Source organism: Serinus canaria, chromosome 6 (assembly GCF_022539315.1).
Source record: "Serinus canaria isolate serCan28SL12 chromosome 6, serCan2020, whole genome shotgun sequence".
Lineage (NCBI taxonomy): Eukaryota > Metazoa > Chordata > Aves > Passeriformes > Fringillidae > Serinus > Serinus canaria.
In genome coordinates this window covers 24,657,405-24,671,765 of record NC_066320.1, presented here as the reverse complement: position 1 = coordinate 24,671,765, position 14,361 = coordinate 24,657,405, and the positions used below count along the sequence as shown (strand labels likewise).

At 40.9% G+C, this 14,361-nt stretch overlaps 2 protein-coding genes across 4 annotated transcripts in view; one reads left to right on the top strand and one right to left on the bottom strand.

Moving 5' to 3' along the window:
- SMC3 (structural maintenance of chromosomes 3) overlaps positions 1–14,361 on the bottom strand; it is a 1,169,611-nt gene that overhangs the window by 732,294 nt on the left and 422,956 nt on the right. The gene's annotated exons all lie outside the window — the stretch shown is intronic.
- Positions 1–14,361, top strand: part of LOC103814130 (VPS10 domain-containing receptor SorCS1) — a 258,007-nt gene that overhangs the window by 68,251 nt on the left and 175,395 nt on the right. The window contains exon 2 of the mRNA XM_030241082.2: positions 12,617–12,684. Coding sequence (XP_030096942.2) covers positions 12,617–12,684 — 68 coding nt within the window. The remainder of the gene's footprint in view (positions 1–12,616; positions 12,685–14,361) is intronic.

Genomic DNA, 14,361 nt, shown 5'->3' with positions numbered 1-14,361 from the left:
ATAATCTACTTTCTTTACTGATCTGAATGGAACAAGCAGCTGAGGATAAAGGTGGTAGGTGAAATTATGAGAATATTTTTCTTATATAGGGCCTATTCCTTCAGTTGCTTGTGTGGCTTAAAGGCAGAAATACAGAAATATCATTCTCCTGGAGGACAGGTGTTGAACAAGCAGAAGACATGGTGGGGAAAAAATGGTATGTGCTGCCCTGGAGGCACATGTGTCAAATGTAAAATATAAGTCAAAGGGAATGGTATATAAAGCTTCATTTCATACCTGTCTTGATAAATGGCTGGCTGTCAGTGTAAGACAAATTTGGATGGGTCAGTGAACTGGTGACAGGGCTGAAAGTTTCCTTTAGAAATAATTTAGGGGAAGCCTCTGCTATAACAAATGAATCCATGCTATTTCTCTAGTGTGTTTTGGAAGTAATGACATGCAGGTGAGAGAGTTATGGAAGCAATGTCCAGCTTTGGGGCAGAACTCAGGTCTTTAAAACCCTTCTTCATCAAGGACAAGAGCAGACTGGTTTGCTGTTGGAGGAAGCTGAGTAGGGCTGAGTGAAAAAATCAGAGAACTAAAATTTGGGAATGCAATGCTGAAAGAGCAGAAATGTGTAAGTGGTGAGGTTTGCTGCAGATTTGCACTCAGAAATGAAGTGGATTTTTTTGAAGAAAAGGAGTACCTGAGAGTAGAAATATGATATTCAAGCTGTTGAGCAGTTTTGAAATTAAGTTTCTAAGCCAATGCTCTCTAGTGCTCCCAGATTATCTGGGACTTGCCAGAGCTTCCAGTGTTTGAATCCCTTGTTAGACTTTCAGGGATGACTCTTGCCTATAGAGTCTGGGAATCACTACTTCTGTATCTGTAGGATGTTATTTGTGTAGTGTTAACAAGCTGTGGAAAAATACCCAGAAATCCTGAAACTCTAAGTTTTCAGTCTAAAAGGTTTTTATTAAGAGTCTGAAATTCTGAGAAGAGCTCAAAATACGTTTCCTTCAGCTTTCACTTTTGCATTGATACAGCTGATAAAAGAATACATTACTCTGCAGTGTGTTGAGAGGAATGGGCCATTTTTCTGTGCTACACACTTCAGGCAGGGTGGTTAGTTTTGTTGGCAGGCACTAATGGAAATTTTCCTCAAGTTATAGGAATTTTGAAAATGACAGTCAGTACGTTGCTTTTTATTCTTAACAAACTTAAATAAGGGGTCTATGGCAAAACCATCAGGGAGATTGGGGCATGTGTGGGTAAGTTCTGGGCTTAAGATGATGACTGACAAAGAAATCCTCTTTGCTCCCATGTGTTGGTATATTTTTGTTTAATTTAAGAGAGTTTTGGGGTTTTCTTTAGATACCAAAGATACTCTCTCACTAGAGGGAATGACCAAACCAGTGCTGTTTTCTTGCAGTGTCTGAAGTCTAAAGGACATCTGCTTCCACAGGATGATTTTAATCATCACTGTTGAATGTGGATGACAGCACTGGTCAGATGTTCTAAAAAATGGTCAGTGGGTTGGGTGTTGTAGTTTTGATAATGGGCTTCTACCCAGTAGCCTTTTGTCCTTTGCTTTTTGCCCTGTGCTGTGAGAGGAAATCAGAAAGTGACTTGGCTTTTTCATTCCCAAAACACCACATGAAAACCCCAAATTTAGGTAGTTTATATATAGAAAAATAAGAATATCTCCTCCTACATCTCACTAGACATTGAGTGAGGAGGAGGAGGAGGAAAAATGAAGTTCACCAGTCACTTGGGATGTGCCTTTCCTGTGTGTTCTGCCAAAGCCTTGAGGATATAAGCAGAAGGCAGCTTAGGCTTTTTATCCTTCAGATAGTGGGATCTTAGTCATACATCTCAGTGGGTTAATAAGACTTTGTGTTGGCTTGTAATATCCTTTGACTTTCTCCTCCTTTCGAGGTAGCTTCTTGATAAAATATGTGGCAGGAGGAAAAGGAGATGTGAGATGCAAGTTACTGTCCTGCCCCCTAACTTTTAAGAGATGAACCCTCTGCAGCAGACAGTACCTTTCTTTGTATATTATAAGTAAGAGGCAGTGAACATGCTAAACAACTATAGCAAAGGAAAAGACCCAAGTTTGAAGGGGAGGAGAAGACGTAGAGAGCAATAAAGGACTATGTATTGTCTTATATATATATATATTAGTTTTAAATAGTATGGCAGATTACAAGATGGAATAATTAAATTCTCTTGGACATTGTCATGTTAGCCACAATTTCAGTTTTTCTGTGGGAATGTGAACATGCAGCTTCAAGGTTTGTGTCATCTCCTTCCCCAAGAAGTTTGCAATTGCTGCAGGTCAGTAGAGGTTCCCAGTTTCTCAAAGTGGTGTTTTGCCACAAAAAATTCCATGGGATCCTCGGTGGGGTTGCAGCAACAGATGGGTGCAGCTTTCCAAGGTGAAAACCCCTTACATTGTTGTTTATTGATGCTGGTTCTTCTTGCTAGCCCTGCCCTGCTGTCAGAGTTGATGACACCCATGGGAGCTGTTTCATCTTTAACTGGTGGCTGTAAATTGGACGGGGGTAGAGTGAAAAAAAAAAAATAACCTGTAATTCATGTTTGATGACAGGATTTTGTGTGTCTGACTGTTTTGTTTGTTTTTATCCCCCAAAAGAACTGGGGAATCTTTCTTTGTATATATCTTCATTTAACAAGTTGTTTTGACTAAATCTTCTTCTCTTCGCTAAAATGCAACAGTTTTCATTCTGACAGCATCAACCTGTTTTACAGAATATAGAGCCCCAGTGAGAATAGACCTTTAACAGCAATTTATATCCCACGTCTGAAATGTGCACTTTATGTCTGTTATGATCCCTGGGTGCCTGTTATGGGATTACTCACATCTTACCATTCTAAGTTTCTTTCCATAAACTAATGGAAACCCTTGAGTCTGAGGTTCAAGGCATGCACTCAGATGAAGCATGGTTTAACTGCTCTTTGGGGAGAGAGAAATAAGGTGGGAAAGTGAAGAATTGATGATCTATTAACTGTTTAAATTTCCCACCTTGAATTATTGACAACATGTGACATTACAGCTTTACAAATTACTGTCTATAAACAGCTTGGAAAATATGACCTTTGCCTTATAATTGGTCTCAGATGCCTTCCAGCTTCATATAAACAGCTGCTGATGGCATATTTTGTTGCAGCTGGAGTGGGTGGAAGAATGCAGGAAGAATTTTCTTGTCTAATCAGGCATATATTATAATTTGTCAAATGACAAAATGTACTCTATGATGTTTGAAATGTCTCTGTTTGAGACTAGGCTCATTCCTCTGGAGTTTTGGAGTGATCTAATTTTCAGTAATAAAGACGTCTAATTAGTTAAGGTTAGCTGTCTTTACCTTCTGCCCTGTCTCTTTCTAAAGCAAGGAGACACTAGAAAGCCCTGTGTTACTCTAGTTCCTCCTTTTTCCTGGCCTGTGGAGACCAGGGAGTCCAAGCTGAATGGATGGTTTGTCCTGTTTGTTCATGGCAAACCAAGTGCACTAAATTCTTGTTTTGTGGTGTTGTTCATGTGATTAACACACAAAGTAAGTATTGTGCTGAATTTGGCCCTGAGATTTCTGCTGATTTGGCAGAAGCTGAGAACACAAGGACTGGATTTTTCATATTCTCTTCTTACCACTGTTTAGGAGTAACAAGTCACCAGGTTAGTGTTGGCAGACAGCTCATAAGGCACTTTCTGAGCCTCAGGCCTGAGCCAAATTAATTTCTAATTTTACTCCATTAATATGGGGTTGCCCTAAGATGAGACCTACCAATGGACTGATGTATTTTATTATCATTTGTTGGTGTAAGATGCATGGGGAATCGCAGAGAGTTTTTTGGATGAAAGGGTGTTTGGAAGAATAGATGTCCCCAACACAGTGCAGCAAAAGACTGTGCAAAATAAAAATCATTTCTACACCAGACTTGCTTGTTTTCTCAGTTTCTGGGAAACATACCTTGTGTCTTTTAATGTAGTGTTGTTCACCACTGACTGAAGATTAGTCCAAAAAGTCTATGTTCCCATCTGTGTGGGTGCAAAATCTTGTAGGATTGCCAGACGGGGAATAGAAAGCTTTGGCTCAGGTCCTTTTAGAGCTAAACAAGGGTGGAACTTGTGACCCAACAGAGCAGGTCAGGACCTTGGGAAGCCACCTCTTCCTCTGTCAGAGGACAGGGAAGAATGATTTCAAGAGTGAAGACCAAGGGGCTCATCAGGATAAATGTTCCCACCCTGCCTCCTGCAACAAATTCTCCTGAACTCTGCATGCTGGAGGTTTGTAATAAAACCAACTTACATCACAGAGCTCTTGTAAAGAGTGATCAATTAATGTTTTCAGGGCATTTTTGGGACCTAAATGCAAAAGGCACCTTACGGTCTTAAATTTCACTTCCCCTGCTGCCCCAGGATGAAAGTTTTACTTCAAAGATCCAATTTCTTCCCTGGAGTGGGAGGGAGGCAGTATATTATTCAAGGATATCATCCTTATCTTTGTTGTAGTTGCCTTGTGGCCATGCAACATCACTCAATAATACTGTCAAGTATTATCTTTTGCTTGTGCCAGAGTGCTAAGCAGTGATTTATTGCTTGAATACACATTGCTTTCATGAAAGTGATTTGTTGAAACAATAGTAAAGTGCTAAATAAATTATTCATTGCATGCTAATTTTTCACTTTTATATTCTGTAGTGAGCTCCAGAATAAACAATCTGGGTGTTGTTTATAAAGCCCAGGTTTTTGATTGTGTGTGTATCCCCCACCCCCAGTCTTTTCCCCAGGATATGGTTCTTTTCCCAAGGTAATCTTCAGCCTTTCTCACCTTGGTTGCCCTTTGGGCTACTTTTCCCTGTTCATGCTTTCTTCAGGTAGAGTTGGGTGAATTATGTTCAAGTGGAGGCTTGGATTACTGGCTTGGGAAAAACTATGTGACTGGAGTTCATGGGTATTTCTAAATCCTTTAGGAACTTCTGGGTCTTAACCAGAAAGGCACCACCATGAATAGAGCTCACAAAGTAGGATCCTAGTGGCTGCCTGGCATGTTTTCATGAGTCTTTTCTGGCAAATTCCCTCTTTCTCTGAATGTTGTGTGCTGATGTATTTAGCTGCCACTGGCTATGCTGTGAGTCCTTGTTTGCACATGGGATCAGGTGTCTGAGAAACTCCTCAGGAGCAAATTTTTACTTGTAGATCTGCTGGCTTTCCTACTTTCCTTCAGAAATGGTTTCTCAGCACTTGAAATCTTTGTCCCTTGGCACAGCCCAGAGCCTCTGGAATGTTTGAGTGTTTCAGCAGCGAGCCAGGAGCAGGCCAGGCACAGAACAGCAAAGTGCTTTTCTCCACTTGACCCTTCCAGCCTGTCTGGCTGTCCACTCCAAATCACTGCCAGGGACTGCATGTTTAAGCACAAGCTGCTGACTGCCAGTGAATACAATGGGGTGTAAGAGAAGAATTTTCTTTCCAAGTAGTTTAGGGCTTTTCCCTCCTCTGGTCTTAATTCTGAAGTAATCCCCTAAAGACCTACGTGGGTATTTGGTGAAATGAATAAACAGAAGACTACATTTCCCTCTTGAAACATGCACGGAGCTCTCATGCTAATGGCTTTTAAGCATCAATGCAATTATAGTGTGTAATCGATTCTCTCTATACCAGCTTTTGTCTTCTGAAATGAAACCCTGTCTCTTTCATAATTATTTGCCTTTGTATTGAAACTTTTCAAGATGACAGAATGTCTATTCCATTGTTTTTGTCCTCCTTCTCATCTTCCCTGCCTGATTCTGCCACTGAAAGAAATTTGGTTATTACATTTTCTTAGAAACCTGAGTATTTCTGGTTTTTTTTTCCTACAATAATTTACTTGCTAGATTTTTCTTTTGCTCCTTTTAATTTATTTGGTTTGTGTTTGGTTCTTTGGTTTAGTTAATCATGTTTGGGGCTGCTAAGAAATATTTTCCATGAAGCAGATTCTTATTGAATGAAAGAGGAATTAGTGAAAAGGGATTTCAGTGTGGAAGAAAAAGGACTCAGAGCGAGGAATTAATTCTACTTTAGAAGTTAATCAGCATGTCAGTGGCCAAGGTGTTTTTCTGGAACGTGATAGGCCTAGGTTTGGGTCCTTTTCAAAGCCAGGAAAAGCAGTAACTCAGTGTCTTGACCTTTAGACTTCAGCTATTGCAGTCTCATTCTCTCTGCTTTGGTGGTAATATTATAGATTCTTTTCAGACTGTAACAAATTTCTGTTTCATCCTGATGACAAGCATGAGGGCTGGGGCTATCTTTAAAAGGTTTGAGGAAGAAAGATGCTGCATCTAGCCTCTCTTTATAGTAATTTGTGTTACTGTCTTTACTAAAAGTTGTCCCCATGCCAGGGACCCCTGTAAGCTGAGTGTAATAGAAACTGCCATAGAGCTTGCTCTACTGATTGAATTATACAAGATTAAGAAAGGAAATACTGGTATCTGTATTTGGCAAACATTGAATTTCTGGCCTACAAGTGGTTTTTATGGATGCCAAAAATAGGAATAACTATAACAAATTTATATGAGCTCATGAGGTCTAAAGCTACCAATGATAGCTCTAAGAACAAAAGAATTTGCCATGTTCTCTCTTTAAATGTGGCTAAAATTGTATACCTGGGAATACTTGCACTAATATTGCTACATATAGTTTTATTTAATTGACCTCAATGCACATTTTTTTCCCCTGAACTTCTGTCTCCCCTTGAGCTTATAGTAATTTTTTGGTATCCATAAGATGCAGTGGGAAGGAACTTCCCAACTTATATATATATGTAATATTTTTAACCTCCCAGGTTTGCTTGGTCCAGTATGCTGAAAAGTAGTGAATAATCACTTCAGTACACTTGTGACTTTACAGATGTCTTTCATATCTCCTTTGTCTCTTTCTTGGATTGATAGTTGGAGTAATTTCTCACTAAAAAAAAGGTCATTCCACATATTTGATCATCCCTGATTGCTCTCTCTGATCCTTTTATTATTAGGCACAATAGTCACAATAGTTTTTGAATTAGGAAGAGTTTAATCTGCTGACTTAGGAAAGTTATTAAAGGGAAGAGCCACCCTCTACATGTTCAATTTTTAATGCTTTCCCTCTAAACTTCTATCTCTTGTGCCACAGGTGGGATAGTGGGCAGCAGGCCTTTTTTTCTGTTCATTGATGGCTGCAGAAAAATGCAGGAATTTTACCTTATGGGTTCTTTGTAATAGAGGTTGGTGAAATGGAGATTTGGTGGTTTAGCTGTATAACTCTGTGGTTGTCCTCCTCTGTCACTGCACCCCTGTTGATCTGCAGTCCATGTGGAAAGCAAATCATTAAAAGTCTTCACAGCTCCATAGTTCTTGCTACTTGAGTGCTTGGTAGAGTCCCTGATACTGCTGGCTGGTATAACATTGCTAAAAAATACTATGAAGAACAAGATTGGTGTAAGTAATTTGCCCCAAATAATGAGTTCTCTCAAATTTGGGGTTTTTTTTATTCATGAGCAGCCAGTAAATTTCTCATTGAATTATTCAGGTTTATTTGTGAATTTATTTGGAAACATTTCCTCACATAGCTGTCTCACCAAACAGCTCATTGAGAATATTCCTGTGTTCTGGTTGTGTTATTTACAGTCCCAGGGTTCTGGGTGATATTGGGAAAGTAGAGATGAAGGGAACAGATTGGTGCCCAATTATTTCCAGTTTTTGAACGTGCAAACTCTCAAACATGACAGCCTGAGAATGATGGTTTATTGACTCATAATGCATAGAAAAGCTTCAAGTCCCTTAGTTTCCCACTCAATTATAGCAGACCAGCAAGCTCGTGAAAACTTAATTTAGTGCTTCTTTGTTATTGACTTACGTTCCTGTTAAGCAGGAGATGGAAGGGATCTCTAGAGTTTAATAAAGGATTCACGGATCACTGCACATTGAGGTGTACTTAAACTGTCTTGATTGTGCCTGCATATCTGTTTCTCTCTCCCCAATTAGAAGGCAGCGTGACTGTTTCATCAGGAGAGCCATGCAAATACAGTTACACCATTAAATCTGGCTGCCATTTTTTGCACAGCTGCACGGAAAATGTTCCAGTGCTTTGTTAACCATTAGTCACACTGCAGGCTGCCTGTCTCTCTGTGAGGCAGTGCCTGTGACTAAACCTTTTCAGCAGGTGACAGCAGAGCAGCCAAACTGCAGGTGGGCTGTGCTGAGGTCCAGCAGCTGTGCATGTGTTGCATGCTCCTTGCATGGGTGGAAAGCACAACAGGAGAAGAAGGCTGTGGCAGCTGCTCTTTTCTCAAGCTGTGGCACATCATGAAATCAGCTCAGACTGCAGAGTGTGGAGCTGGCACGTGACTGAGAGTAGATGCTTTGTGCTGTGTTACTAGTTCTGGTACAGAACCAAAGCTGGAGTTTGTGAGGACCCAGCTCAATTCTCTTATGCTGGACATTAATATGCTCTCAAGATTGATTAAAAAACTAGGGGTTTTTTGATAATGTTCTTATGGTTTGAAGAGAACCATGATGGTGTGCAAGGTGTGAATGCCTTGTCTTTCCCAGAATAGCCACTGGGAACTGATGTCCTTTGGGAGATGGCGAGCCAGGTTTAAGCACCTCCTTTGTCAGTCTGTCTTCCCAGGTGTCTGTTTCTTGCCCTTTGTCTGAGTAACTAAACCCATTTTTACTGCTCTATCTCTTGGTAGGTGCACTCACTTTGGGATGTGCTAAACCCAGGATCAGATATCTTTTGCTCTGAGCTGTCAGTGCAGAAGTTAAAAAGTTTTCCTTCTCTTCCCCACCTGCTATGGCAGAATAATCCACTTCAAGTGCTGATCCTAATGAACCACAGATTTTCTGAAGCCTTGTGTTTCTATGCAAGAGGAAGGGTTATCTGTATTCACAGCAGAGCTGGAATAAGACTGGATTTTTAGTTCCTTTTCATTCTATTTCTAGTTTGCTTGTTTTTTTCTGCTTGCTCTTGTTAGCTTGCATTGATTGGTAAGTGGTAAAAAAAGGAGAAAACCACACAGCCCTAGAAACCAAAAACAAAGCAAAAAAATGAAGAAAAGGCGAGAGACTATTTCCATTTCATTACTGTGCTTCTTCACAGCCCCTATTCTGACATTTAGAACAACATAATATGCATGTCTCTGTTCATTAGGTTCCTCAGTTCTACACAGTGACAGCCACAGAGGGTGGGGGAAAAAAGAAACAATCTTAAACATGAACTAACCTTTGCAGGCTAAATGACAAAGAAATGAGAACAGCAAAGAAGAAAAAGGATTTGTGAAAAAGTAAATATATCTGAAATCATGGCCTTGCATAGGTTACTCAACTATCATTACAAAGGGGGAAAAAGAATAGTGACCTCTAGGACAGAAATAACTAATTTTCTGCCCAGTGATTTGTTTGCTTTGCACATATATGTTTGAGCAGATCTGTTACTGGTATTTGAACCACAGTAAATGACAGAAGGAGACTTCTGAAACCGTGGATAATCTCAAAGACACTTGGGAGCTGATACAGATTCTCAAAAATTAAAAGGCTTCTAACAGAAAAAGCTCTTATGTATTTTTGAAATAGGGTACCTATTCAAAGGATAATAGTTCCTGCAGCAAGTGGAGATATCTAAGCTCTTAATCCAGAGCCTGGTTCATGTGTCTGCCACAGCGTGGTGTCAAATACAAATCTTGGGAATGTTAAATGCTAAGATTGTATCCCCCATTTACTAGGAAGTCAGGATGTAGCAATATTGCTTAGGGTTCTTGATGTTGCTAGTCAGGAAGTGACATGCATGTTTGGAAGGGTCCAGGGATGCATCTGCAGAAGGATTGTTAGAGCTCTATCAAAAAGTGTGATGGAATGCAGCTGGCTTTCTTCCCCCATCAGTTCCAAGACAACTGCAGAACTTTAAGATTGTGTGGGTTTTACTGAAATTTATCGAGGAAGAAAAAAGAACAAAAGAGACATTCCAGCCCTCTGGAGGGGAAATATTTTGATTTCTTCTACTGGCACTTTAATTTTTTTTTTAATTTCATATTCTTTTTGGGATGTCAATTACAATTTTTCTTCCCTCAAATGACGAGATTAAAATTCTCAATGGAGATTTCTTTCATGGCTGTTTTAAGATTTGTAAATTCTCCTCACTTGGGAAAAGTAAAAATCTGAGTATTTTATGAAAAATAATTCTCAGTCTATTTAGCACCAGTAATTACACACTCCTGATCTTAGTATTCCATAAAATTAGCCTGATTCTAATTCTGGGATTTTACAGTTTCTTGATTCTTGTATGATCTTCCCCAGGAGTACATCAGGCAGTGGGAAGGAACAGGGATAAAAAAAATCACACTGCTTTTCCTGTTTGTTCTTCCCAATTTCTATGCCTGCTTTCTTCAGGTCTGCTTCTAAAACTACCAGATGTCAAAATATTAATTGGGGGAAACAGTCATTAGTCATTTATGTCTCTGGTACCTCTGGCAAGCAGAGCAGGAGAGGGAGAAGAGGAGAAAACAGGGCTTGGAAGGAGTTACAAGGAGCTGTGCAGCTGCTTTGCAGGTCCCAGGGAGGCTCAAAGCCAGGGAATGTGCAGCTCCCAATGATGCCTCCACACAGGAGTGGAGTTCACAGCTGCCTTTCATTGGGTTGGTATCCAGAAAGGCTTTATGTGCACATCCCATCCCCTCCTGTGGTCTTCCCCCCTTGTTTTTTATTTCCTGGCTAAGTAGGGGATTTGCAGACCTGCCCAGAGGGTGCTGTGAGGGGTGGCAGTGGCACAGCCCTGGATCTGGAGCTGACAGCTGCCCTGCTGTCATTGATAGCATTCCTGGGAGGGTGGAGATGGAAATACAGGATTTCCAAAGCCCTTGTTGGCATTAGCCTTGGTGGAGAACATGTGCCCACCCCAGCTCTGGCTTCTGCCTTGGCAGGAGCTTCCCACCTTGGCTCCCTCTGCAAAGAGGGATCTTCTGGGAGAGAGGGCAGCTCCTCCCTGCCAGCACTGGGGTTTTGGGGAGCAGAGGGGATGGCCATGGCAGGGTGCCCTGGGGGGCACAGGGGGATTGTGGCTGCTGTGTGAGTTTCCCCATCAGCTGCACATGACTGGTGTTCATGCAGATAGGAAATGCTTTGGGCAGCCTTTCTCCATGCTGGGAGTGATTCAGGAGTTGTGCAGTAGAAAGAAATGTCAGATGTGTGTTCTCTGCCCCCTGTACTGCTGTCTCCTGTGCTGCTGTGTGTATTGGAAGGAGATAATTATTATTGTGCTGTTTCAGGGTGTGTGAGAGGCAGATGGGCTTTTGGCTTTGGAAAAGGCAGTGGTGAGGTCTGTTCCTGCCCATGTGCAATTCTGTGCCATGCTGGTGCCAGCTGGCACTGGGCTGATGGGCTCTGAACTTCCTGCAGTCCTTTGCTGCTCAGCCAAATTGGTTGAAGTTAACAATTTTATCCGGGGACCAGGGGGATTGTGTGTCTGTGAGCCTCATTTCTTAGGAACCCAGGCTGAAAAAAAAAGGTATATAGATCAGAGGTTTTGTCAGATAAGAGTTGGGTCTCTAATTTACTCTGGTTTTAATGGGATAGGGAGGAGGATAAGATATACGGTGAGCTGGCAGAGAGACATGCAAAATAAATTAGTAGCAATAATAATGGTCTGGTAGTTTGTCCCAAATGTAGATCTTGTTAAAGAAGCCCATCATCTTGAAAGTCAGAAGTAAGTTTTTAAAGACACTAACAAAAGAGCAGGCTGAAATCTTTTGCTGCAAATTCTTTTTGCTAAAATTGCTTTCCTCGCCCTGGTAAGATAATTTTATTCTAGAAGTGCCTGCTTTGGCAGGAGGGAAAAACTCTTTATCAAAAGAGCTAATAAAAGTCATAAACTTGGAAACACTTCCATTCTGGCTAAACCTAAAACTTTTCAGTGAAGTTCTAGAAACGCTGGTTGTTAGAGATGTTTGAAGGTCCACAGTTCAACCTCTTACTCAAAGCAATGTTATCACCAGCTATAGATCAGGTCAGCCATGACTTTGTCCAGCCAGATGTTAAAAAACTCCAAGGATGGAGGCTTTACAGATGTTCTGGGTAGTCTGCCCAGGTGTTGAACTAATACCTTTATTAAGATTTTTCCTGATGTCCAGCCAGTCCACTGGTGATCATTTGCTTGTGTCAAATCATCTGCTGCAACCAGAAAGTGTTTGACTGGAGACAGGCCAGTGGGTTATCTGTGCACCACAGCTATGAAAAGGATCTGCAAGCTCAGTGACTGTGAAACAGAGCAGAAAACAGTCACTATTTCTAGTGCATGCAAGAGCTTGTTTGTATCCTGAAACTCTGTCTGGGTCTGAACTCATTCCCACTGCACTCTGCCTCCTGGGGTTAAGGGAAGAACCTCTTGGTGATGTCATGCAGAGGAACTGAACAAAAAAAAGGGTCCAAGAAAGGGCTCAACATATATATCTCTGCAAATTCTTTCCTTGTCAGTTTAGGCAATTGCTTTTAACAGTTCATTCACTTATGTTAAGCACCCATTAAAGGAATCCTAAGCCCTCCCTGGGGTCATTTCAGTTCTGTGAGATTGTAATTGTTTGAGACTAACCATGATTTCTTCTTTTGCCTTTAGGTGATACTAATTCTGACAAAGCTGTATGACTACAACCTGGGAAGCATCACAGAGAGCTCTCTTTGGAGGTATGGAGATAAATTGAGTTAATAATTACCACCTTACATAAATAGGAGAAGCCTGATACAATTCTTTTATTGAAATTAATTGGATTTCTTTAAAAGTGCTGGAAGGTTTCTAGCTAAACTTTCTCTCACTCCTGTCCTTTCATACTCAAGGACAAAAAGGCTGAAGTGTCATTGTCTTGTTTCAGCCAGATAAGGCACTTCTCAGATATTCTGTCTTTTGATTTCACCTTTCCCATCTTATTCAGATTGAAATCAACCACTTGGTTTACTTTTGGGACAACTGAACAGCCCAAAGGCTTTGTTTATAGTGAAGGATCTCAGGCTGGTCTGCCCAAAGGATCCTTATGAAAAGCCTGAGTTGCTGAGGTGGGGGAACACCTATGAGTGAGTGCTCAAGGTCTGTTGATTAGAACTGATGGGATTAGCACTAGATAATTGATTTCCACTTGTGTGAACTTGACTGCTGGACCAAATTAAAGGGAGTGTTTTGAGACTTTCATGAGTTAAAAGCATCTCATGCACTATGTGAACCAGAGGGAAGAGCTGGGCCATGAACAATTTCTTAAAGCAGTTATTGGCATTCAATGTGAGCAGATGGTGCCTGGTTTTATTTCCCTGAAAAATTAACCCAAGAGCTGTTTCCTCTTTCCTGTGTCCATAGTAGTTCTTCCATGAGCTGAAAGGGTGGCTTTCTCATAGTTTCATCTGTGAAACTCTGGTGGGAAGCTTAGGAGTTTTATCAGCTGGTCACTGATGAAGGTGGATAGGCTGCTGGCAGGATAGAAGAAAACTTTGGGTATTTAAAACTAAAACCTCTGGTTAGAATGAACTTGTTTTTAAGAAACTTATATAGGAAAGGGGTTTTCTTTTGTAAGGGAGAATTTTGGGGCAGAAGTAGAACAAATAAACTTTTTGCCCAGAAGCGAGTGGGTTTTAATAAAATGACAGAGGAGGGAATTGGCAGGAAGTACAATCTGAACTCAGGCTTTACCCACTGGCCTGAAAAAATAAAACCAAAACCAAACAGACTAAAACCTAAAGAAACACAAAACTTGTAGGATTTATTCTGAGCAGTAACAGGAATGCTCAAAAGGATAAATATTTTATGGGGTTTAAGAAATGGTTTTTCATACTGTTACAGAGGGTTAATCAGTCTTTTCATTTCATGCACCTTGCTGCCATGACTTTCTATTCCTTTGTCTTTAATATGGATTATGCACACCTAAAGGGTCTTTCAGGACTGTGGCTTTGGCAATGTTTTTCTACAGGGAGTTTGTGCTAGATTGTTTAATTTCTCAGTGGTTTTGAAAAAAGAATATTCATAAATACGAAAAACATTTCCATTTTCTCTGACCACCCTAAGTGATTTCACCATGAGAAGTGCTCACGTCTCCTTTGTCAGTCATTGCAGAAGTTATGGCATTTCAGTGTGCACAGGCACCTCCTTCCCCATTGCTGACAGTGCTGAAGATCTGCCTCTGTGGTGCAGGATTGTGTTGAGGTACTATTTTCTGACTGAAACTAGGACAGCCACATCAGAGTGGAAAGCACAGCTCCTGATGAGGTGGATGAATGCAGCACAAAACTGTGCTGATGGCCTTGTGCTCTTTTCTGTCTCTGGCTTCTGTGGAGCATTCCACAATGGCATAAAATTCTGCCCTGATTAAGAAGGGAGGG